General features: G+C 26.1%; 2 protein-coding genes across 5 annotated transcripts; both read right to left on the bottom strand.

The window, feature by feature from the left end:
• Nucleotides 1–2,016: 2,016 nt before the first annotated feature.
• Nucleotides 2,017–14,691, bottom strand: LOC122508269 (amyloid protein-binding protein 2). Of its 2 annotated transcripts, XM_043621532.1 has the most exons (9): nucleotides 14,275–14,691; nucleotides 10,552–10,665; nucleotides 9,764–10,014; nucleotides 9,409–9,588; nucleotides 7,323–7,578; nucleotides 6,808–6,932; nucleotides 5,591–5,870; nucleotides 3,710–3,875; nucleotides 2,017–3,507 (listed from the first exon to the last, which is right to left on the bottom strand). In XM_043621532.1, the coding sequence occupies exons 1-9, from the start codon at nucleotides 14,419–14,421 to the stop codon at nucleotides 3,278–3,280; spliced, it is 1,749 nt and encodes a 582-aa protein (XP_043477467.1). In that variant the 5' UTR covers nucleotides 14,422–14,691; the 3' UTR covers nucleotides 2,017–3,277. The 2 variants fall into 2 exon arrangements, with proteins under 2 accessions (XP_043477467.1, XP_043477468.1); XM_043621533.1 differs by lacking the exon at nucleotides 14,275–14,691 and having other exon boundaries at nucleotides 9,764–10,054.
• A 200-nt stretch (nucleotides 14,692–14,891) lies between these two features.
• LOC122508267 (DNA polymerase zeta catalytic subunit) lies at nucleotides 14,892–24,608 on the bottom strand. Of its 3 annotated transcripts, none has more exons than XM_043621529.1 (15): nucleotides 24,470–24,608; nucleotides 23,938–24,095; nucleotides 23,671–23,857; nucleotides 23,508–23,601; nucleotides 19,629–23,402; nucleotides 19,408–19,558; nucleotides 18,652–19,002; nucleotides 18,369–18,557; nucleotides 17,971–18,283; nucleotides 17,574–17,892; nucleotides 17,196–17,444; nucleotides 16,941–17,054; nucleotides 16,432–16,850; nucleotides 15,760–15,988; nucleotides 14,892–15,637 (listed from the first exon to the last, which is right to left on the bottom strand). In XM_043621529.1, exons 2-15 carry the CDS (start codon nucleotides 24,074–24,076, stop codon nucleotides 15,494–15,496), a joined length of 6,672 nt encoding a protein of 2,223 aa, XP_043477464.1. In that variant the 5' UTR covers nucleotides 24,077–24,095; nucleotides 24,470–24,608; the 3' UTR covers nucleotides 14,892–15,493. The 3 variants fall into 3 exon arrangements, with proteins under 3 accessions (XP_043477464.1, XP_043477465.1, XP_043477466.1); XM_043621530.1 differs by having other exon boundaries at nucleotides 23,938–24,086; nucleotides 24,548–24,587; XM_043621531.1 differs by having other exon boundaries at nucleotides 23,938–24,048; nucleotides 24,548–24,575.
• Nucleotides 24,609–24,706: the final 98 nt, after the last annotated feature.

The following is a 24,706-nucleotide window of genomic DNA, read 5'->3' as shown; positions in this document are numbered from 1 at the left end:
GAAGAAACGAGAAATTATTGTGATTTAAGATAAACACAAAGTACAAAACTCCTTTTCTATTTTTCTCTGACATTAATTATAATTCCCACAAAAGGAGTATTATAACAATAGACGACCTTCTTAAAAATTTTCTAATTGTTAAATTCACTATTTTTTTCTTTTATTTTTTTCGTGTCTTTTTATACAAGGTATAAAGAAAAACGAGAAAAACGAGAAAAACGAGAAAAACGTATATTTTGCGTATATTACATGCGCGCGCGCGCGCGCGCGAAATGTGTAAGAAAATAATTTTTCCACCTCAAAAATTGAGTAATTTTGCAAAATTAAACTCTTATGCAATATTCGTCTATATGGACCATCAAGTGTTAATGGGAGCTAGTTATAAAATATTATGCCCTCCTTTTATCTTTTCACATTACAATGCATAAATTAAAGAATAAGAGGAAAAAAAATACTCCACTCTCCTGACAGGCTAAACAAATTACAATTTTAAAATAATAGTAATCATAGTTTTGTATAATAATATTGTTCTTGAGATTTTTAAATAATAGTAATCATAGTTTGTATAATAATATTGTTCTCGAGACGGGAATTAAAATAATGGAAAAAAAGTGAAAACTACAAAAGTTGCGTTAGTTCATTATTTAAATTTAGGAAAAATTTATTTATTTATTCATATTCTGCTTTAGAACCGAAAATTTATTGACAAATATTTCATTTACAATGCAATTTATTATTTTAATTTTTAATTTTATTTATGATTTTAGTTCATAATTTATTTTACAATTAAATTCGAGAAGAAAGAATTTTTACATTCATCAATTTTTATAAATTAAACATCGAGAATACTGAAAAGTTTAATATTAATTAATATTTTAATATTGAATTAGAAACGAAAAGAAAGGGACAGTAAAATGTTTTGTAAAAGAAAAATATGTCTTACTTGTGAAGGAAGAAATGGAGAGTGCCGGATAACTTTCACTGGGGGACGATTAAGACTTAAAACAAAAACGGAAGTTAGTACATCTTTTACGCAATAATTTCATGTTTTTTTGGACACTGGAAACTTCTTCAATTTTACAATTAAAAAAAACATTCACCACAATAGCGGTGAGGAAAAAAAATTTATATTTTTGATTTATTACATTTTCTTTATGAATAATAAAAGTTCATAATTAGACAAAAAAATTAAAAGTGAAAAGATTGGATCATATTGTTCACTAATAGCGGTAGTTAAACTTTTTTTCTAATAATTAATTTACATTTAAACGTCAAATTTTCAATTTTCTCTCTTTTTTACATTTACCACAAGATTATCAGTTTTTTCAATTTTTCTTTCAATCGACATTGGCAATTTTTAACAATCAAATTGTTTTCTTTAATTTTTTTTTTAAATAATCTTTTTTTTATATTTTCTTAACTATTCTTTTTCTAATATTTTTTCAACGATTTTTCTAAATATGTAGTTATTCATATAATTAATTAACATAATTATAATATTCAATTTTTTATTATTCTCAATTTTTAACATGTATAAAAATTTATTAATGTAAAAATTCTTCTTTTTCAAATTCAATAAATAATTTAATTTTTAATATAGGTACTTTCAATTTTTTTTTCTAAATCTTTCTTTTCGAGTCATTTTTTTGTCCTATTATTTATTCGAGCGATATTGATATTACATTGTCTATAAGAGATCACTCACGGAAAATTATTAAAATTAAAATATTGTTAACACTGTAATTTTTATTTATTTCGCTTGTAAATCTATTATTTACAATACTTTAAATCTTAAAACAAAGAACGAAATAATTACGATGTCTTAACTGAATCATAATACAAAAATTCGACTAAAATACCAGTAGTATTAATAATTATATTTTTTTGTGTGAATAAAATTTAAATTTTGATACGTGATGTTTGTAAGAAATTAAAATTAATAATCAAATCTTTCAATATTCATACGTTTATACAACAATCATACAAAATTAAAAAAAAACTAACAAACAGAAAGAATCTATATAATATTTAATTTTTATTCCTTTTTCAATATCGGTGACAATAAACAAAGATTTTATAATACAATAATAAACATAACGATATTATACGTGTACATATAAAATATTCGTTAAAAATTTGTTTCACTTTTTTATATTATGAGTATCTACATTGACAAGATTTATTTTTCATAAAATTGTCCAATTTCCGAACATATATTAATTATACTTTTTAAAAATTTTTTGAGCATGGAAAGAAATCTCTTTCGTTTTATTTATTTTTTTTTCTTTTCTATATATGAAAATTAATAAATTCTATACAATAAATAAAAGCTAAAAATATCAAAATCGCTATTCTTTCTATAAAGAAAAATTTTTTTTAAATCATAATAGTACGCAATATTAAGATTCTGAAAAAGAATTTTTCTGCATTTAAAAAAAATTTCCCTAAACAATTTTTTAATACCTAATTTTATTTTTCTTTTTTAGTATTATATTTATATTAAATGTTAACAAAAAAGAAAAGTCTTCTATTTTATCATCTAGTTTCGAATTTTAACAATTTGTTTCCTTTTTCATTTTCAATTGAAAGGAAAGAATCTTTGACTTCTCTTCGCAAATTATCTAAATTTATTACTGCGCATTAATTAGTCTTGCGAACAATATGTTCCGATATCATTTTTTTGATAAAGACATTGTGAGATTTCTTAATTTTTTTTTTCAATTATTCTCTCGCATTATCTATTTGTCAATAATAATCTACTCGAATTCGATATAATTTTAGAAATTTTGAATTCAACATTTTTATCAGTACTTTCATCTAAACAATAAACTTTAATTTAAATTTCAGTCATACAATTGTGAATTTGAATTTTGCCGCAATTTTTTGGGCAGCTATTTTATAATTAATTTTTATGAAAATTAAATTAAATGAACAGTGTAAAAAATGACTATTTTCCCCTATTCTTTTCCTATGTAATTTGAATAAAAAAAATTATTTCGTATAATAGAGAAATTAAAAAACAGCTCTTCTCACATTGGTTTTGAGCATCTAAACGAGATCATCATGAGATTGAATATTTGAATAAATGATATGCGGATAAAATATTATTATATATCACTTCCAAAAGAGCTTGAGAGTAAAATATACTTTTTTTTCTTTTTTTTTTCTTGATATAAATGAACGAGATGAAACGCACTGGTTGAAAATTAATTTAAAGTCTTTAAATGATTTGAGATGTTTTGAATGTAGATTTCGAAAAAAAGGATATATCACATTATCACATTGCAAAGAATGCATTTGTTACGTCTTCTATTGGCCGTGGGCGTGTGTGAAGGTCAATTGGTGGGTCCTCCGATTCAACGTGTTTGTCACGAAGTTCCCTCCATTCGGCTAAAGCGTTTGTATATTCATAAAACTTATCTTGTTCATCCAATTTCATATATAAGTGCATTAATCCGCGGTAATCGTACTCGAGGCCACTATAACTTTGACCAAAGAGTTTTAAACCTGTTGAACAAGAATAGTTTTTCATTTTTTTACTTTTTTACTTTTATGAATATTTAAGAAACGAATAAATAATTTTTCATTTTAAGGAATGAATATTTTTTTACTATTTGAGACAAATACAACTAATGGAGTGCAATTTGTTGAATCGATAATAATAAATTGATTTTCTTTTAAGTTTCATTGCTAAATTTTTCATACTCACTAATGGCAATGCTTCGAAAGTACAATTTTTCAGCGTCTCTATATCGATTCATATGAAAATTGTATAAAGATGCTAAATGTCCTATACTTAATCCAACTTCATAGTCTTCGAGTCCTAGAAGTTCTTCTTTTATACTAATCGCCTTCAAGTGCATATTCTCTGCTTCCTGAAACCGCAAAAAGAAATTCAATTTATTTTAAAAAATTTGCCTTTTATAAAAGAATTTAACACTTTTTCATAGTTTTAATCTATTTTTCGAAAAAATTTATTTCAAAAATGTAGTAGATATAAAAAAATAAAAAATTCATTACTAATTTACTAATTAATTAGTTTAAACACTTAATACCTATCTACTATTAATTACGATTTAAGTAAATTTATCAAAAATAATACAACAAATTAAAATTCTTAATTAATATTTTAAAAAATTTTTTTGTAATTTTTTATCTCTTTAATTCTTTTATTCAAATATTCAAATGTTTCTAAAATTAAAATATTATCATTAAATCACAACTGTGTTTTAATTATCCAGTTCATTTTAAAATCAAAACTGTTTTTTAATTACAAGTGACAATTATATTATTGACTATATAATTAATTTGTAAAAATACAAGAAAATCTAAATTCACAATTTTAACATTTAGTGTGAATACAATTTGTAATTATAATAAAAATTACGAGCGAAACATGATGTTCAATTTTTTGTTATTATTATTATTATTATTATTATTATTATTATTATTACCATGCAAATTACAAATTTTTTTATTCTCAAATATAAACTTCGACTTTTGAAATATTTTTGGATTTAAAATTTTTAAAATTCACTTATTATTGTTTATTATTTTCAAAAGTTTTAATAAAATTTTTAACAAGAATTCAATTATTCTTATAAATAATATTAAACATTCTTCACAGGAATTCAATTATTTTTAATACATTTTTAATAAAATACTTTCTAAAAATTCAATTATTTTTAATACAATATTTTAATCGAATTTCTCAAAAAAAATTGTAATTATTTCCAAACAATTTACAAATTTCTTCGAATCAATTCAATTATTTTCATAAATAATAAAATTTTTTTGAGAAATTCAATTACAATTTTTAATTCAATTCCACCAAAGAATTATAATTATTTTCAAAAATTTAAATAAAATTCTTTGTAAGAATTCAATTATTTTCATAAATAATAAAATTCTTTGTAGGAATTCAATTATTTTCAAGTAAACTTTTATAAAATGTCACGAAAAAATTCAATTATTTTCGATACAATTTTAATAAATAAATTTTAATAAAATTCAAGAATCAAATTTTTAATTATAATTATTCAGACACGATTATTTTAAAAAGTTAAAAAGAATTCTTTGTTATATTCAATTATTTTGAATTTTCAATTAAAATTATTTAAAACAATACAATATTTAAAAAAAAAACTTGAAGAAATTCTTCCAAAGAATTTAGTTATTTACAAAAACTCTAATAAAATTGTTTAAATGAATTTAATTTTCCAATCAATAATTCTAATAAAATTATTTCAAATTTATTATCAAAATCAATTATATTAAAAAAATTAATGAAATTTTTTTAAAAAATTAAATTATTTTCTATATTTTAAAAAGATTTTATGTACTTTCAAAATTTCCAATTAAAATTATTAAAGATATTTCATTATTTAAAAATATATATTTATGGTATTTCTTCAATAGAATTTAATTAAGATTTTCAAAAATTTTAATAAAATTCTATTAGGTATTTATATGAAAATTTAAATTAAAAAAATTTGAAAGAAATTCTGCATAAAATTCAATGATATTTAAATTCTCGCAGCTAAAATTAATTTTCAATAGTGCGAAAAGGGAAAATTATTTGAGAACGTACCGAAAATTTTCTCATACTTTGATACAGTCGTCCTAAATTTCCATAATGTTTTGCAGTCTGTACATTTTTTTCGCCAAACGCAGATTTCGCCAATTGAAGAGCAGACAAATGAAGACCCTCCGATTTTAAAAGAAGATCCTGTTCAGATAATGGCGTTCTTTCATTATCCAAGGCTATTTCCTCCAATATTAGGGCTTTTACTCGTTTTGTACTAGCTAGCATGAGATGCTCTACGGGCAATAATTTCCCCATTATTTCGATAGCTTTACCAGCATGATAACTACAAAAGAAAACGAGATTATTGCATTAAATTCAATTAATTCGATCTTTTAATTTCTTAATCGCAATTCAATTAATTCATTCGATTTCTTAATCGATTTAATTAATTGAATACGAAAAAAGATAATTGCACCGAATTTTTATATTTAAATAAATATTTAAATAAATTCGTAATTAAATCAAATAATTTGAAAAATTTGAATAATTGGATTATTTTCAATTACATACCTATAATATTCTGAAATAATTCATGATGATTCGGTGAAATTTATATTTAAGTTTAATTAATAATTTCAGTTTTGAAGAATATTTATAGACAGCTTAGTTTAATAGATTATATAAAATGCCTTTTAAATACAATTGTCTAAACACTTACGCAAATCAAATAATAGAAAAAGAATTTATGACACGTTTTATAGATTAACAAATATTATTCAATTACAATTCAGACCTTTTAAATGCAAATTTTCTAACAAAACTTTTTTTTTGTAATTTGAAATAAAAAAAAAATGTAATCCAAGATTCACTTTCAGGTATATAATTCGCCCACATAAAATTTATTACAATTTCACAAGCTTGACTAAAGTTTTAAAAATGTTTTTTTTTCTTTCTTTCTTTCTTTTTTTTTTTTATTTGCAATCGATACATGAGCCCACGGTCATATTCCATTTTATGTTAGAAGCATAAAATGATTGAAAGACAATATTTTTTTTTGTTCCATTTTAATGATACTTTATTTTGTGTGCAAGTACTCTGAAATTATTTTGTTTATACGGAAAGGAAACATCATTAAAGTATGCTTAATCATTGAGAGAGAGAAAAAAAATTATAAACTTAATTATATAAGCATTGGAAGAAAAAATATTTTAATTTGCTTGTATGAAATTTTATGAGTGCCTACAAAAAAAGCAGATGAACAAAAATAAAATTTTATTTACCTCGCTTGTTCGAATTTCCCGGAACTGTATTCATGCACGTATAAAGCGTACGCCAATTCTTCGTGTGCTATCGCTACCAGTAAATTCATTTTTCCAAATATCGATTCCCTTATTTCTAGTGCAAACTGAAAATTAAATATTGATTATGTTTTTTAATTTTCCATCTGTAAAAGTAGTGAATGTTTTGTCAAATCGATTTTACTTTAGTAAAGGAAAAGGAAAAAAATTGTTCAATCATTTAATATTGAGAAATTATTTTTTCAATCAATATATATTCTTCTTTTTGTTTTTATACTCTCTTGTATTACTTGAAATTCTAGCTATTAACATTTCTTAATTTATAATAGCTATAAAAAATGATTTCTTGAAAACTTTGTAATTATTCAAACCAAACAATTATAATATAATTAAAAAATGTCGTATACTTGATTGAATATTAATTTTTCCCAAAAATTAAATCAGTGATTTACTAATAAATACAAAAGCAGATAAAAATTGAAAGCTATGATAATTACTTTATAAACTTGTACACTATTGTTGATACTATCGTAATTCAACAAATAAAAGCCGTAATCAATCAGAACATCACTGTAAATTGGATGATCCGTTTCGAAAACTTCTCTTGCGAGATACACAGCCTGCTTGATCAGAAGACCAGCTTTTTGAAATTCTCGTTTTACGACACATGACTTTGCAGCCTGACGCAAGACATCGATTTTGATTCTCGCCGAAAGTGATGGCTTCAGCTGCTTAAGTGCCTCTATACTCCACCTGGAGAGAATTTAGAAATCATATTTGTTACTTTCTTTTCTAACTAGCGATATCAAGGGAAATTTAGACTAGAAACCTTGAAAATAGACTCTTTTTTTCAATTTATAAAATATGCTGAGTACCTATAAAAAAAAATCAAAATTCTCATTTACAGTAATTTAATTTTTTACTTTTTAATTTAATAAATAACGAAAAAAAGTGTAATAATTTTATTATGTTCTTAAGTGCAGTTAATTTAATTAATCTAATGAACGAAATATTTCTGAAAAAAATAGTTTCATAAACCTCGATTGCAATAAAAATTAAAAACTTTATAATTATAATTTTTTTTTTTTTGTAGTTTTTGGTAGTTGTGCAAAATTATTGTAATAAAAATTCAATTAGAAGAAAAAATAAATAAATTTCCTTTATTTCAACGTTCAGAACTTTAGGATCATTTAATTTTTAATTTATTGGACATTTTCTAACGAACTAGAATAAAATATGTAAATTTAAAAAAAAGGAATATAAATTATCAAAATTCTATTTTTTAATTTAAAAAATTATTGTTCTTAATTAGAAAATATTGCGCGCAAAAAGCGATATTTAATAATTTATTACTTTTATGCAAGTAACAAAATTTTTTATTTTGAAATATTAACTTCAATTCACGAATAATTTCAGATATAAAATATTTAAAAATTTAATCATTAACTAATTAATTATTATTTATTATTTTCGAAAATTTTAATAAAATTCTTCGCAAAAATTCAATTATTTCAGATTCAAAATTTAAAAAGTTCCAAAATTATATTTTTTGACAAAAATATTATCTTTTAAAATAAAACTAAAATTCTCTTATTAACGTAAAATTACAAAAAAAAATTTTTTTGCAAAAATCGAGTCACAAAACTTATTGTTATTTAGGTACTTTGTTCGAAGATAATTTAGTCATAAAAAATTATGGTCAAACAATTCTTGGAATTGGTTTTTGAAAAATATTGTAATTTTCCGAAAATAATTGAATTTCTTAATAGAATTTTTGTAAAATTTGAAAAAACTAATTAATTTTTTAAAGAATTTTAATTAAAAATTTTTAACATGATTGTTTTCTTGACAAAATGTTAAAAGTAATTTTGAGAAATGTTAATGTTTGTATTATTTTTTTTTTTGTCTTTGAATTTTCGAAAATATGTAATTGAAAATAATTATTGCAAATAATTGAATTTTAAAAAATTGGAATGAAAAAAATTCTAAGAATTACTTTTTGGCAAAAATATTTTAATATAATTTTTTAGAAGACATTTTTCATTAATTTTCATTTTTATAAATTTATACACTTGAAGGTTTCTCATTAAAATTTTTGAGAATTCAATTATTTTTCCAAAATTTGTTTCTTCAAAAAAGTTGCAAGTTTTTTAAAATAATCGAAAAAATCATTATATCCGAGGCCTAAGTTTTGAAGTTTTGAACGTTCAAATGAAGGACGATATTTTTGTTTCTACATTTAATATTCTAAAAATACATATTCTTAATTGAAAGAAAAATAATTTTTTCCAAGTTTTTAAGTTAAAAAAAAATATATTCTGGAATTGTTTTGAACTCCCTAGGAAAATTAGTGATATTTTCATCTCTAAAAATGTTAAATAATTATTTTCGACGCTTATTGTCGACGCTAACTTCAGAGTCGGGAATTAAATGGAAAATAATGTTCATTTTATTTAATTGAAATAAATTTTGGAAAATAGTTAGAAGAAGAAAAATGTTTCGTTCCTTTGGAAATTGGAACGTTCACAACTTTCGGGAATTGATAATTTTTTTGGAAAGTGATTGAAAAAAAGTGATTCTTACATATACGCTCGATCATATTCACTCCTAATATAGAAAAGTACACTAAATTCGGCATAGAGAGCGGCATGATTTGCATTTGAATGTCCAGCATTTTTTAGTTTTTCAATAGTCCGTACTGCCAATTGGTAAGTTTCTGCAGCAGCTCGAAATGCACAATACGCAGCTTGAGCGTGAAGTAATCTAAAAATAAAAATAATATTCTTATAGGTATATTTAATGATTTTGCAAATAGTTAAATATATTTAATCCATTCTAATAATATGATGAGGCAATTTCTTCTTTCTTTTCTCAAGGCAACAAAATTGTTTCTTTGATAAAATTAAACTTAAAATTCATTAACGACTAAAATACTCACTTGTGACAACAATCTAATGTAAGACACCAATTCTGAAGATTTTCTTGATCAGTAATACAGAGTTCCTTGCAAGCCAATAGCACCCTTTCACTTTCTACGTACCAGCCAGCTTCGCTTAGAAACCCTCCTAATTTAAGACCCAGGTTTATAATCTTCTCCCGTGCATTTTTATTTTCTCTAACACCAAGGCAACAGACGTCATAACAAATTGCCAATTCACTGCAGACTCTCATTCCATGGTCCATAAGAGCCTTTTTTTAAAAAGATAACGTATTAAATGTAAAAATAGCGCTGGAAATAATTAGCATAATTTAAATAGAGGATATAAATTCTAAATTATAATTTCAAAATTCAACTAAACATTTTTTTTCTTCCTTCGATTCAAAATTTAGATTTTAGATTTTAGATTCTAAATTTTCAATTTGTAAATAAAAAAAAAATTCTTTTCTAAATTTAGCCACAAAGTTAAACTTTTTTTTTTATCTAGAACAGATTAGATTAAATAATTTTAAACTGACAAGACAAAATCGTATATTATTTGACATAATTACATTCTCATTATTATTATTATTATTATTATTATTATTATTATTATTATTATTATTATTATTATTATTTTCGTGAGAAAAAAAAGCTAAATACAATGCTTAAATAATAAATAATACTCCATGCAGGAAAATTTCATATAAACGTTTCAAAGTTTCTAATTAGAGGTTCTTACTTCCTTCGCGCAGAAATTGTGTAACTTGAGTAGTAAAATAAAATTAAGTACATATTGTTTTGAATACCTGAAATATTTGTAATAAGTGTATTCGTCGATTTGTAACTTTGAGCATTAGTGAAAAAGTTTTGAGATCGCTAAACTCCATCCCTATCAGGCATAATCTCTTCTCTTTGCATAGCTAAAAATAGTCGAGATAAAATGCATTAATAATTTTATTAAATAGTTTACAAGTTTTTTTTATTATTTTTTTCACCTTAAGGACATTTGAACCATTATGACGTCACAGTTTTAAAACACATGCTTGGCATAAATTGTGACGTCATAATGATTCAAATGTCCGTAATTTTTTTTTTATTTTTTGAAAATAAATATTGTCGCAAATTTACCATTTTTTTGTGCAATTTCGAAAATTTACAAAGCAACAAAATTGTATGTATAAAACATTGGGTTAATAATGCACAATTATTTTATCATTAAGTGGAATTAATATTGAAATAGATATTTTTTTTAATCGAAAAAATTGAACGTAGGTACGTGAAGAATAATTACACACTCAACGACAAATATGAATTATTATTCGTCGTTAAGGAGAATTTTTTGCAAAAAAATACTTTATTATAATGAAGAATTTTTTTTTGCAAAATATTAATATTTTCAATTAAGTGCAAATTTTCTTCAGTCTAATTATTTATCTTCGTATAATTTCTAATTTATTTGGAAAAATAATTAATGCGAAAAAAATAATATACGGAAAATTTACAAATTTCATGACTGAATATTTCCAATTGAAATATTCTGAATTTTAAGCGAAACAGATAAAAAGTGTTCATTTAATTTATTACTAAGTTTCCTGTTTTTCAATTTTTCCGTTTCGGTATTTAATATTAAATCTTAAATATTTTTAATGAAATAAATATATTTCAATTGACAAAATTAAGACATAAAATAAAAAAAATAATATTAAAAAAGTTCATTTGACTATTTTTATTTTAAATTATGTATCTTGATTTTCAATTTTTCCTTCTTGAAATTTAATATTCTCGATAAAATATTATTATTAAAATAATATCATTACTTTTAATAATTAAATTTCAATTAATATAATTTAATAAATAAAAAAAAATGAAATATGTTCATTTGACTATTTTTTATTCTCATAAAGTTTCTTGCTGTTCATTTTTTTCTTCTTGATATTTAATATTCTCGATATTCTTACGAGAAATTTTATTAAAATTGCTTTAAAAATAATCGAATTTCTCCGAAGAATTTTATTATTTATCAAAATAATTGAATTAATTTTTTTAAAGAATATCATTAAAAATTTTAGAAATAATTGACATTATTCAAATAATTTTATTAAAATGTTTAAAAATAATTAATTTTTTTCACGAATTTTATCAAAATTGTTGAAAATAAATCGAATTCAATTACAATTTTTAAAAATAATTGTATTCTTTCGAGAAATTTTATTAAAATTAAATTATTGAAAATAATTGAATTCCTCTGGGGTATTTTACTATTTACAAAAATAATTGAATTGTTTCGAAGAATTTTATCAGAATATAATTGAAAATAATTGAATTTAATTAATATTTTTAAAAATAATTTAATTCCTTCGAAGAATTTGATTATTAATGAAAATAATTTATTGAATTCCTTCGAAAAATTTTATCAATAAAATAAATATTTTACAAGATTAAAATTAATGAATGAATTAAAAAAATCTTTTATTAGAAATAGAATATTTTATCAGGTAATTAAAAAATGAAAATAAAAATATTTTAAAAATATTTGCAATAAAATTATTATTTTATAGGATAAAATTAATGAATAGAATAAGAAAAAAATTCTTTTAATACAAATAAAAGGAACAAAGAGTTTAGAAAATAGAAATAACTGACGAAAATTTATTTGAAATTCAACTTCATGCGTTTCGAAATTTTATTATCTTTGCGTATTTACTACGGCAATACTGTGTATAATTTTTTCTTTCTTTTTTTTTGCAAATTTATCTCTCTAGATTATCTCCAAAACGACTGTGTCCTACTTTACTTACGACTTTAGTAAAGTTAAGCATTCTAATTCAACAAAATAAGAATGATAAGAATGAGTATAATACATTAATTCATATATGTATAGATAACACTTCAGTAAACTGATTTTTTATGAGAAAAGTACATAAAATCAAATGTTATTCAATCATTTTTTTTATAAAGGCCTTTTATTTAATTTGATTCAATTTTTTTAACTTAATTTCTATGAAATGTATTTCAACATTTTCTTACTATTGAGAAAAAAATATAAAATAATAAACTTTGTAAACCCGTTTATAATTAAAAATAAAATAAAATAAGATAAAAAATAATAAAATTTGAAAGAGTTAAAATAATAAAAATGAAAAGTATTAAATGTAATAAAATAAAATTCAATAAACACGAGACAGATTCTAAACTGGATAATATTATGAAAATAAAATGAATTTTTAAATAAAAAGAAGAATTTTTTTTGTTCTAACTCTCTACTCTTAAAACGAGTTATTTCTATTTTTATTACTTTGACTTTTTCTAACTTGCAATTTCACTAATATTATAATGATAAAATCACATATAATTATAAATAAGTTTGTAAATGCATAAGCCGTGATATGTAGTACATATGTTGAAAACGATATAGAAAATTCAATCGTGTCCATGGAATTTTTTATATCTGAAATTAATTTAATTCCACATGAAATTGAGAAAATTCATTCAATTTTTATTTTCAAAAAGTTGTCGCCATTTTTAATGAAAAAAAAAATATTAAACATTTTTTTTTGAGAGAGAGAGGAATATTTTATTTAGAAAACAAGAAACTATAGAAACTACTTCAGAAACAGCTACTATAAAGTGACAGTTATTTTCAGCTCATAATACTGGTTTCAACATTTTTGTATATCAATTTTCAACCAGGAATAACAAATTTTAAAGTCGACGATTTATTTATACAACATTCATAATATAAAGTCAAATTAAATATTTATTTATTTATTTATTTATTTATAATTTTTCATTTACATTTATTAAACTATACTTCCTTTTTCTTTAAATATAATTATGTATCACAATGAAATAAATATTATAATTTCATTAATAAGTCTCTGTGAGAGATAAGTACACAAAAAAAGAAATCTTAAAATAAATGTCCCAAAAATTTCTATTTATAAAGTTTCAAATGTTTTATCAGTCAAAAATAGAATGTTAATGAAATTTTTATTTACACATAAATATCTCCTCGTATAGCAATATATTGTCATAAATTTAAATTTTAAACATAGTCAAACACTAGACTTCAAAGTTACCTATTATGTCAAAAAAAAAAAATTTGACAAAAACTTGTACAATGAAGTGTCAATTGTAAAATCATAGGATTTTTTTCAAAACATTCTCGATATGAATAAAAAAAAGAGTTTTATAAAATGTATTAAATGTATAAAATTTACGATTAATAATTAAAGCCATAAATATTCAAGTTGAATAAAGTAATTTTATTGAACCTGACATTGCAAACAATGATTCTTTATGACAATATAATGCGCGTAATCCTTGAAAAGAAAATAAATGTCAAGCAACTTTATTATGAATGTGTATAGAAATAAATGATATGTATAAAATTATAAAAAAGTGTTAAATGAAAATAAACTTTAAGTTCACTTTCTTAAATGAAAATGAAATGAACACATGTGGTGTGTGTATAATAAAGACAGGCTCAACTTTTGCAGATGTTTTTGCAAGAATGTTTTGACACTTACCTGATAATACAAATCAAAGAGTACTTTTTCTGGTAGATAAGAGAGATGCTTTTTGAAGGTAATAAATTTATCTGCTACTGCGATTACACTTAATTCGTACAAACTCTTGGTGGAAAACACACGGGATGGAGCAACTCTTTCTGCCATTTTCCTCGGAGACTTTATTATAATACACACACGGGTCTTCACTTCTAACCTCACTTCGCTCACTTCCCCAAATGTATATTAATCATTCGCGAAACAAACTTTAAAAACGTCATTCATACAAAGAAAAAGAAGCCGTATCTTCATTTACAACATTTTTTTCACTAGCCCATTGACAAGACAATGACTGACAATGACGAGTGACGAGTTTGACGAAGACGACTGAAGTTTATATTATAAGCAGCGCGGACACAAAAACAACTACAATGCCCAACTTTATCCACATATGACAAAAGAATACTGTTTTACTGTCGATTGGTAATAACAGTCTTTGCCTTTTTCAAGGTTATGTTTTCAACTGTCATCTGTCAATTTCCCTTTAAATAATACATTTAAATGGTTTAAGGTAAACAAACATCACAAACATATATACACTTTAAAACTTGTTTACTCGTTTAAAGGGTCAAACGAATCGAAAATATCTCATCGATTTAAGTTTACATCAATATTTCTTTATTAAAAACCGATCGAAATTTATTCAAAGTAATAATAATTTAAAAACGTCACAAATGAAAATTTTTACAATTCTTTTGAAAAATCGGACATTAACAATAGAAATTGATTGCATAATCCAAAACAAGAAACATAACCTCAAAATTATTAATTTTTATCTTTTACGACTAGGTTGTAATTTCTAATATTTTTGTTAGAAATAACAAATAACGGTGCTAATTCTTATTTACTTGCTTCAAAAATATCAGCCTTTTATTTATTATTCATATAATTATAAAAATTTATGTATAATATATATTACCTATAAAAATAATTTCATAATCAATAAATGTACATTTGTACACACAGCCGCATGAAGACGAACTTGAAAGTATAAAAAATAATTCATCATCTATCGCTTCAAGAGCAAAAACAAGCAAAAACAAGCAAAAAGAAATAAAAATAGTTGACTTAGAAAAAATAAAGATAATTATAATTATATTGCCCTAATAGTTATCTCATAATTGATGTTAATTGAAAGCGAGATTAAAAGAAACTCATATATTTACAAATAATTTCTCTTTTAAATTTCCCAATCATCGATAATTTTCCTTAATGTGGGAACCAATGCAAATTCTCTTTCTACTTGTGAACGACGATAAGTAACAGGGCAATCTAATGATTCACAATCTGCAATGCCCAATTGACCTGTACATGATCTGCATATCTAAATAAACATAAAAATTTCAATGATGAAGAAAAAGAATAATAATAATAATAATAATAATAATAATAATAATAATAATAATAATAAATTAAACAAATTAATATAATTATCAAAAATCTTACCACATCGACATTAAATAAATTCTTTTCCAAGCAACCAAGTTTCTCATGGAGAATAATAATTGTTCTGCATGATTGTTCAACACATTGTTTGCAAACGTTGCTCTCGGATGAATTTCCACAAGATAAACAGACATGTGCGCTAAAAAATTGCGAGATTGTTGCCTTCTGTCTATCATTCGGCAAGAAAGATACTTTACTCAGAACTTCACGATGGGGCATATCTCTGAACCTAAAACAATGTTTTATCGGCATTTTTATCCACTTTTGTAGTTATTATTACTAGCAACGCGGTATTCCATTTATTATTATTTTGTAAATTAAAAAATTTTATATTTTCAAATATAGGTAATCAATTTTGGACAAAATACAGATTCAAAGTTTAAAGAATTCACTTATAAAGTAGACAATTAAATATTCTTGTTTATTAATTTTCAAATATTTGGATAACATTTTTTGCAATAATTCAATTATTCTCATAAATAATAAAATTCTCGAAAGACCAATGAATAATTTTCAAAATTATTCATTAAATTCCATTATTTGCAACAATTTTGAAACAATTTTCGATGAATTCAATTAGTTTAAAAAATTCTATCAAAAAATTCAATTATCTATTAATTCGTCTAACATTTTTTGGATTACTATACATTTTAAATAATAAAATTAATTTACCAAATATGGACGTCTGCGCCTAGGAGATTCAAGCAACGATTGAGCGGTGGAATAATTACTCTTGTTATGTAATAAATGGCATTAGGACGTAAACTTGGATCGTTTAATAATTCTTTTGGCGATCGAACTGAATGAATAAGAGCCTCGTTAGGCGCTCCAGCGACAATAATATAGGGAACTCTTTCACTAGTCCTGGGAACATTTCGAGGATCTTTTTTCATCAAACGACGAGTTAATTCCAGAGCCGGTACACAGGCATTTTTACTGTATCCTCTCAAACCTCGAAATTCTCTGGCAAACGTTAAATCCTGAATTGACACTGTTCCTCGAAACACTTTGTCCAATTGACGCGTTACGTATTGTTTTACTTGAGATAAATCCTTCGTGTCGAAGAGAATTTTAAGTGTTTTTTCTAAAATCTGAATTCAGAGGCAAATTGTAATTATATTAAAATCTGTTAAATTTACAAAACATTTAAAAATTGGATTTAAATTTAAATTAATTTGAACCTTTGCAGACGCTGGACAACCGTCACGACGAACAGTCTCGATGCCTTTAGCCAGATATTCCGGTTTTTCATTATCAATCGTTTCATACGAATAACCGCAATATCGTTTCTTTGTCTAGGATAAAAGAATTTATTCAAGAATTAGATTTCATTCCAAGAAATTATAGTAATTCTAATTCTAATTGTGATTGTAATTGGAATTGAATTACTAATTAATAATTCAATAGAAGCAATTTTCAAAATTGGGGAAAAAAACCTGTAAAATGCAGGGATGGAGAACTTTTTCAAATTTCAACTTGACTGGCGTTGGATTTGCAGCTGTGACAGCGTCGGCAATTTCAGCTCCAATTTTAAATGCCTCATTTCTTGATTTTCCGTGTAGTAGTATAAATAATGAATCAGTATCGCCGTAAACAACACGAGCTCCCCACTTTGGTGTGTCTTCCACCATTTTTATTGCACGCTGAAGTGTCTCCTTTCCTTTACTGACAACGCTGTCTGCAACCTGAAAATAATGCAAAAACATCGATAACTTCTCTTTACTGTTGAATAATTGAAAAAAGTTTTTTTTTTTATTTAATAATAAACTAATTAGGCTCGTAATTAAATTATTTTAATTTAAAAATAGACATACCTCAATGCATGACATTCTTCCGCTGAAATTCGCCGACGTATAACCATAAGTGACATTAGCGATTAATTTCAAACCCAATTGTCTGTTATGAAGAACCTGCTGCAAAGGACGATCGTTTTTCGGATGATCCTTCATGGCCTTCTTCACCATTAAACGTGTATTTAAAATTTCATTCAACATTCGCGGTAGAACACCCTTGCGAATTTCCGATTTCACGAAACCAATGCCAACTGGAGAGAAGTTAATTTTTCCCTCAAGTTTCAAAGCCGTTTTCTTTGTCACTTTCAGTGTCGTGCAACCAAATTCGAATGGATCTTGTCTGAAAGTAATTTTTATTCATATAATAATAGGTAATAATTATTAATTAATTCTTTTCCGAAGAAAATTAATTACTTACTGTCCCAAATGTTCCACGCGCCCCAAACACGTTGAGAAGCAATAATTGTACGCAATTATAATACTGGGATAGAGACTCTGAAAATCGAGAACCACAACTGGATCACTGTAGAATGTCGAAATTGGTTCCATAATTAATGGCAGAGCTTCTGGAGCTCGCATTGCTGCCCTTTGTCTCACTGACGGCGAGACGAGAATGTAATTCAGTGGCTTTGCCAATCTCAACATCATTGACTCGACCCGAAATTGCGAGCCACGGGAGAAGACTTCGAAAAATTGGATTCCAAAAAGACGAGCGTGTTCGCAGGTTCTACCTAACAAGTATTATTATATTTATTCGATAAAAAAATAATATTCGAATGTTCTTTGGAATATTTAGGAAAAATTAGCGTATCGTACCAATAATGTCAAGTTGCTCGAGAAGTTCCAGTGTTCCTAAATTTTTCTTCACGTAAAAATCCATGACCCGCCAACGTAAACAGGGAATTTTTGAGAACCACCACTTTGCTAGCGTTTTGAAAGAAGGGCAAGCTAATCTTTTCCGCATCACGTGGAACATGACATTTTCAAAAGTGTAACTCAAAAGAGCTGAAATTAATCCAATTGCAATTATTAAATTTATTCACGTCCCTAAAATTCTTTGGCAATTAATGAATAAAATACTATAAAATTTTGCACTGACCAATTTCGTGTCTCATTATACGCCAAATGTCAAGAACAATTCGTCCGGGTAATTTAATTTCAGCAGCTAGAGCTTCCAAATCCAATGCATGTGACTCCCAAGAGCATTTACTTCCAGGTATTCGTGATATCGTTGATGGCAAATTTGTTCCTAAATATCCAGCTCTTTGGAAAATGTATCCCCACGAGAGTGTCTCCAATTCCCAGCCAATTAAAATATCCGGATTGCATTCGCTTATCAGGGAAATAATATTACAAAACAAATCCGCTTCACACGTTACGTAGGTAATTTTACATTCCGGATATAGTCCCCGTAAATTTCCGGATTCATTCACATCAACTATTATGGCACCTGAAAAACAAGTTACAATTATAATTCAAAAAAAAGTTGTTTGTTTTAATAGAAAAAAAAACGATTTTAATTTTCAAAACAGTTTTTCAACAGGAAAACTTTTTTTGTTTTTTGAAAAAAAAAAATATAAGACGCGATCTGAAGAAAGGTTATGTTTGCAATTTTTGAAATAAAAATACAAAAAAAAGCATCAACTGTCAATATAAATTATCAATGTTTAAGTCTTCATTACAACTAAAATATTTAATAAACGCGCTGATTTTAATTTGCAATAAGCAAAAAAAACTTTCAATAAAGAAAAAAGTAACACTAACATAACCTTAAAGTGATTTGCTTATCTAAGGTCCCTTTTCTTCAGATCGCGTCACATTATAAAAAGAATATCTTCTCGAATATATTTTTGACCTTGTTCCAAACGTTTGACTTTTGAATCAGGTGGAACATCATTGTGGATGACATAAAATATTGCTTCGATTTGATCGTGTCGAGGATCGGGAAGAAGATCATTGCGCGTGGTAATGTGAGTTTCGACGCACAATATTGTCAGGTACTGATACTGAAAAAGTAAAAAGAAATAGAATAGAATAAGAGATTAGAATATTAAAAAAGACAATTATAAAACTCACTGTTGTTATAGCTTTAGCATTTTGCAAATTTTGATTAGCAACATCAGTTTCGAATTTGGTTTCGTCCATGGAAAAATCAATCTGTCCAATAGAGACACCTCTGTGATTCTTGTCACCTTTTTTCCGATTAGTAAAAATTTCCGAAGGTCTCAAAGTACTGCATAACGAAGAATCATTGCTAATACTATCACGTGATTTTCCCTCAGAAATATTTAGTTCTTTTGCCAACGAAGAGAAATCCAAGTGTTGATTTACTTTCAAACCGTCTTTTTCCTTATTTTCACTATTTTCACTATTTTCGTTCCCACTCTTGATCCCTTCTACATTGTCTGCCCCAATTTTTTCTTCTCCCTCATCGACTTTCCCATTATCCTGATTCTTATCACTTTCACAATTATTTTTATTACTCTTTTCCAAAATTTTATCATCTTTGCGTTTCGACCGTTTTCGACTCTTAATCCAATTGGTGACCATTTTTCTGTCTGGCGGTAAATAAAGAGGAGTGACGGTTATCAAACGCCTCTCGGCCAGACTTTTCTTAATATTCGCAGAGTTTAGTTTTCCATGGAAAGAGTGAAATTCATTGACTTTCATTCGTCGCCATAATTTGATACCGACGACGCCACCGATCTGTGACTTGAAAGAGGGAAATTCGGAAATGTCCTTTTTGTTTATAATCTGATGTGCCGTGTCCTTGTGCTGGCGAATATCGTTTCGATTACTGTAAAATGGTTCTTGATTTCTGCAAGAGGGAATACTGTAAATATTCATAGTGTCGAGAATATCCTCTCGAGTTGGTGGAGAAAATCTCGGTGTTATTGATATCAGACGATTGGGATCCAGACTCAATATCGACTTTCTGGATCTACAAGTAGAATTAAGTTCTTGATTCGTGAATTCGGTGAAAGTTACGGTGAGTAATTTTTTTACGTCACATACTTGGTTATTTATTTCTTCCTCGATGTTCAAATTGAAATCTTCTGCTACTATCGTATCGTCACTTGATGTATTCTGATCTTCAATTATTTCTTCTAATTGTTTCCTCTTCTCTTCGGTTGTTGACAAATTATTCCAATTTTCCGAATTTTGTGAATATGAAACATTTTTTAATAAAATTTCCAAGTCTTCTTCAAAATCGGAAGAATCAGTTTCAACTTGATAGATTTTTTCATCTTCAATGAGGGGGGAAATATTTGATTTTTTGTCCAATTCGAGTGATGAATTTGTTTCAGTTTGCGAACTTAATTTTGGTTTTTGGGCTAAAGGAAACGATCCTTTACTTGATTCGTCATCGGCGGAATTTTGTGAGAAGGACCAATTGTCATCACTTTGTATATTTTTGTTCAAATCTTCGTCTTTAAATTTTTTGTACTTTCCACTAAAAGATGAATTCATCTCATTTGGTGTTTCTTTTGATTCCAATTCTCTCCTTTGGAAACTTGTCTCTCTCTTCTCTTTGGGAATTTCTTCGGAACTTTCTGTCACGAATAGTTCAACATCACTTTTGTTATCTTCGGAATTAATTTCAATTATTTCGACTTTTTTCGATTTCGACTTTTTATTGAGAATATTTTGGGAAAAAAAGGATTTATCCATTAAAGATTCCTTCGTTTCTTTAGATTTTTCAACTTTGTCGGGTTTCTTTTCCCTTGAATTTAATTCTTGGGAAGAAATTTGTTCAAACTGTGATTTTTGTACTGGAGATTCATGAGTTTCAGTAGAAAAGAAAGTCTCACTGTCTTTCTTTTCTGTTTCTCGTGTATTCAAATTATTTTCAGAGACACTTGATGAATTTGTTTTGTTGATCCAACTTTTTTCTATATTCAACTTTCGTAAAGAACTTCTGCGAAATAGAGATATTTTAGATACGAATTTATCGTTTTTTTCTGTTTGAGAATTTAAGTTGTTTTTTTTAAAATTTGTTTCTCGAGTTTCTTTCTCTTCTGCTGGTGAAGTTGGTTTTTTTAAATTTGTTTCTTGACTTTTTTTCTTTTCTTCTGGAGGAGTTGGTGAAAAAAGTAGATCTTCATCAGAATCGGGGGATTTTTTACTCGGTCCAGGAATATTGTAATTTTCGGACAAATTCTTACTTCCTTTTGAATTACTCGCCTCAATTTTTCGAGTATTTTCTCTAGAATTTTTTTGAGAGAAATAGTGAGTTTCATCTTCTGCATCGGCACTGGAATCATCATTTAAAGGGATTTCCTGAGAGAGTTTATTGAGTTCTTTTCTTCGTTTCGATGGTGTGACGATTATATTTAACGATGAATAATTTCGTCGAGGACTATTCAGAGATTTTCTCGGACTCCTCCGACTCGGGCTTTTTAACAATTTTCTTGGACTTTTTGACGTCCGTTTTGGACTTTGCAAATTTTCCTTACGACTAACAATGACGTTCTTTTTGTTACCTTTGTAATTGCATATTAATTTTTCCTCAACAACTAGAGTTAAATCGTTGTTTTTATTTTCAGCACTGTCGCTAGTTTCCGATATTATGAAATTATCGTTATTGGGAACAATAGTGCGATCTAGTTCGGAAACACTTTCACTCGAACTTGATCTTTTTAATTCACTGTCGGGAAAATTTAATCTCCTGTTCAAACAATGAGAACTTTCTTTTCCTTTGTGTATTTTTCTCTTCTTTTTTGAGTCCGTATTTCTTTCGGTACTGGAATTTCTTTTTTTTGGCAAATCATTTGCACCATCAAATTGAGGAATATTGAGGGAATTTTGACTTTTTGTTTCATTCCTTTTATTGATTTCGGTATTAAAATTTCCTGGTGATAAAGAAAGTCTGGATTTACCCGAAGAGGGCGTCGAATTTGGATTTAAACTCAAATTATCAATTTCCAGAGCTGTGAGATTCAAATCAGGAACTTCGGGTTCAACATCTTCGTCACTTTTATAATCATTGGTAACTGCCGAACAATACGATCCTAAAATACTGTCATTATCGACTTGTTCATCTACATTGTGTTTTTCGGCCAACTGCTCCAGAATATCCACAAGTGGCACATCGTCAATGTCAAAAATACTCTGATCAAGAGTCGCATTTTGAAATTCTTCCGCCGACGATTTTTCAACACTGACTCGTAATTCCTCCGATTGATCAAAATGCAATGACAAATCAGTGTCTGACGACGTAGATAAATCGTTCACTATTTTCTTGTTATTTTTCGGACCCACGTGTCTTTCGAGATGAGAGGCATCGAGTAAATTGAATTTATCATCAATTTCAACTGGATACAGTGAAGAACCAGAAGAATGAAAGGTTTCTGAATTCTCCTCACTTTGAGTGATGAACATAAGTTTCCGATGAAATCGTTGCATTTGGAGTAAATCATTAACGGTTGGTGGCAAATTTCTTCTTATCGGACTCTTCGGTGGTCCTAATTGTGAATCACCACCCTCGAATCCGGCTAACATTCTCCGGGCCTTCTCCTCACTCCAAATTGCCGCCAAACCGGGATTTACGTCCAAGCCCTTTTGAATGGCCTCCTTATTCAAAATGTCAGATGCCCAGGCGTCGACTTCAATTTCACAAATACTCTGTCTCTTCACAGTGGGTGGTAAATAGTCTCTGGTCTTATAATCTGCAGTGAGAGATTCGGTCCTTAATTTGCCATCCGGTCCACGGCGATTCGCCTGACGGTATTTAACGTCTTTCAAATTTATAAGACTCATTCCGTATATATTGTAATCAATCATAAATTGCAGAATGAAAGGAATGTGCGCCTCGTGCGGTTGAAGTGTTTGATCAAGTACTGAGCCATTCTGAAAAAAATAGAAAATAAACTAAATAAGGGAAAGATTTCTCTTAATTTTCTATTATTTATTTTACTTTTTATAATTTTTCTCTTATTATTTATTTTTTTATACCTGTAATAATTCCGCTGCTCTTTTAGTCATTGATGGATTATAAAAATAAATTTTAAAATAGTGATGAAGCCTTTCGTGATAGCCATAGAAGGGTCTGTAAAAAATCACATTCTTCAAAATATTAAACAGAAATTAAAGAAATTTTATTTTCTTCAAAACTTACACGCCTTTAACTTGATGAATTTTATAAACATGTTGAGTGTCTGATCCAGCAGAACCAAGTGAAACATTAATGGTGTAATCCAAAGCTTTCGCTAAACGATGTGCAAAATCTTCTGGATCGTCTCCGCCAACGTAAGGCACATAAATGTAGGGAAATACACCGTGAATGTGTAAACAAACTTTTTCACCTATTAAATTTGATAATACGAATATTAAAACGAATATAAATTAAATCTCTAAATTAGGAAACCTGAAAAACGACATTCACCTGTAAGAGTGGAGCCAAAGACTCTAATTGTTGGAACATTTTTAATCCTCGAATTTCGAAATTCTGAGACTGATAAATCAAATGGAATAAGTGGTGAAGCTTGATAACTATCTGCAATTACCAAACGTACAGAAAACATTGTATTTTACCTGAAATATCTGTAATATAACAAATCTGAACATGAAAATGATGAAAATTAATATATAATGAAAAAAAGGCAATTAAAATACTTGATTGATTGACATTTTCATTTTTATTAATTATTAATAAAAAAAAAAGTTCAAAATGTAAAAAAGTACATTTTGTATTACTTGAATGTTTTCTTTATATTTTTTATATAAAAATTTGACCGATTTTTGATATATATATATATATATAAAAGATATAAAAGATACAAAACAAGTATTTATAGGTTATGTACCATTGTTTTTGTTTGGTTATATATATATATATATATATATATATTATTTTTTCAAAAAAGAAAAAATTTGCGTTATGCAAATATTATTTTATAAATGAAACGTAAACTTACAAATATATTTTTTGAATTTCCGGATAAATTAATTCCATTAATTATAAATAACGAATAATGAAAATCATAAATCATCACCTATAATAATCATTAAAATCAAAAATATTAAACTTTCAAGGTTATGTTTACTTCTCTTCCTCCTTGCTGATAAGGCTGATAAGTAAACTATTTTCATTACCGACACAAATATATGTATCTAAATCTTATTCAAGAAGACTTGATTTAATTCTATTAATC

Source organism: Leptopilina heterotoma, unplaced genomic scaffold (genome assembly GCF_015476425.1).
Source record: "Leptopilina heterotoma isolate Lh14 unplaced genomic scaffold, ASM1547642v1 Lhet_53, whole genome shotgun sequence".
Taxonomy (NCBI): domain Eukaryota; kingdom Metazoa; phylum Arthropoda; class Insecta; order Hymenoptera; family Figitidae; genus Leptopilina; species Leptopilina heterotoma.
Note: the sequence above shows the minus strand (reverse complement) of the source record. Positions and strands in the feature narration are given on the sequence as shown.

Bases quoted from the DNA above. Each gene is read 5' to 3' on its own strand.
- LOC122508269 (XM_043621532.1), bottom strand. From the start codon at position 14,421: ATGGCAGAAAGAGTTGCTCCATCCCGTGTGTTTTCCACCAAGAGTTTG. The intron at 9,589-9,763 runs GTGAGTATTTTA...TTTTATTTTTAG, and splicing joins ACATTAGATTGTTGTCACAA to ATTACTTCACGCTCAAGCTG. The intron at 5,871-6,807 runs GTAAATAAAATT...TTTCTTTTGTAG, and splicing joins GGGAAATTCGAACAAGCGAG to TTATCATGCTGGTAAAGCTA.
- LOC122508267 (XM_043621529.1), bottom strand. From the start codon at position 24,076: ATGTTTTCTGTACGTTTGGTAATTGCAGATAGTTATCAAGCTTCACCA. The intron at 18,558-18,651 runs GTCAGTGCAAAA...GATTAATTTCAG, and splicing joins TATAATGAGACACGAAATTG to CTCTTTTGAGTTACACTTTT. The intron at 18,284-18,368 runs GTACGATACGCT...AATACTTGTTAG, and splicing joins CGAGCAACTTGACATTATTG to GTAGAACCTGCGAACACGCT.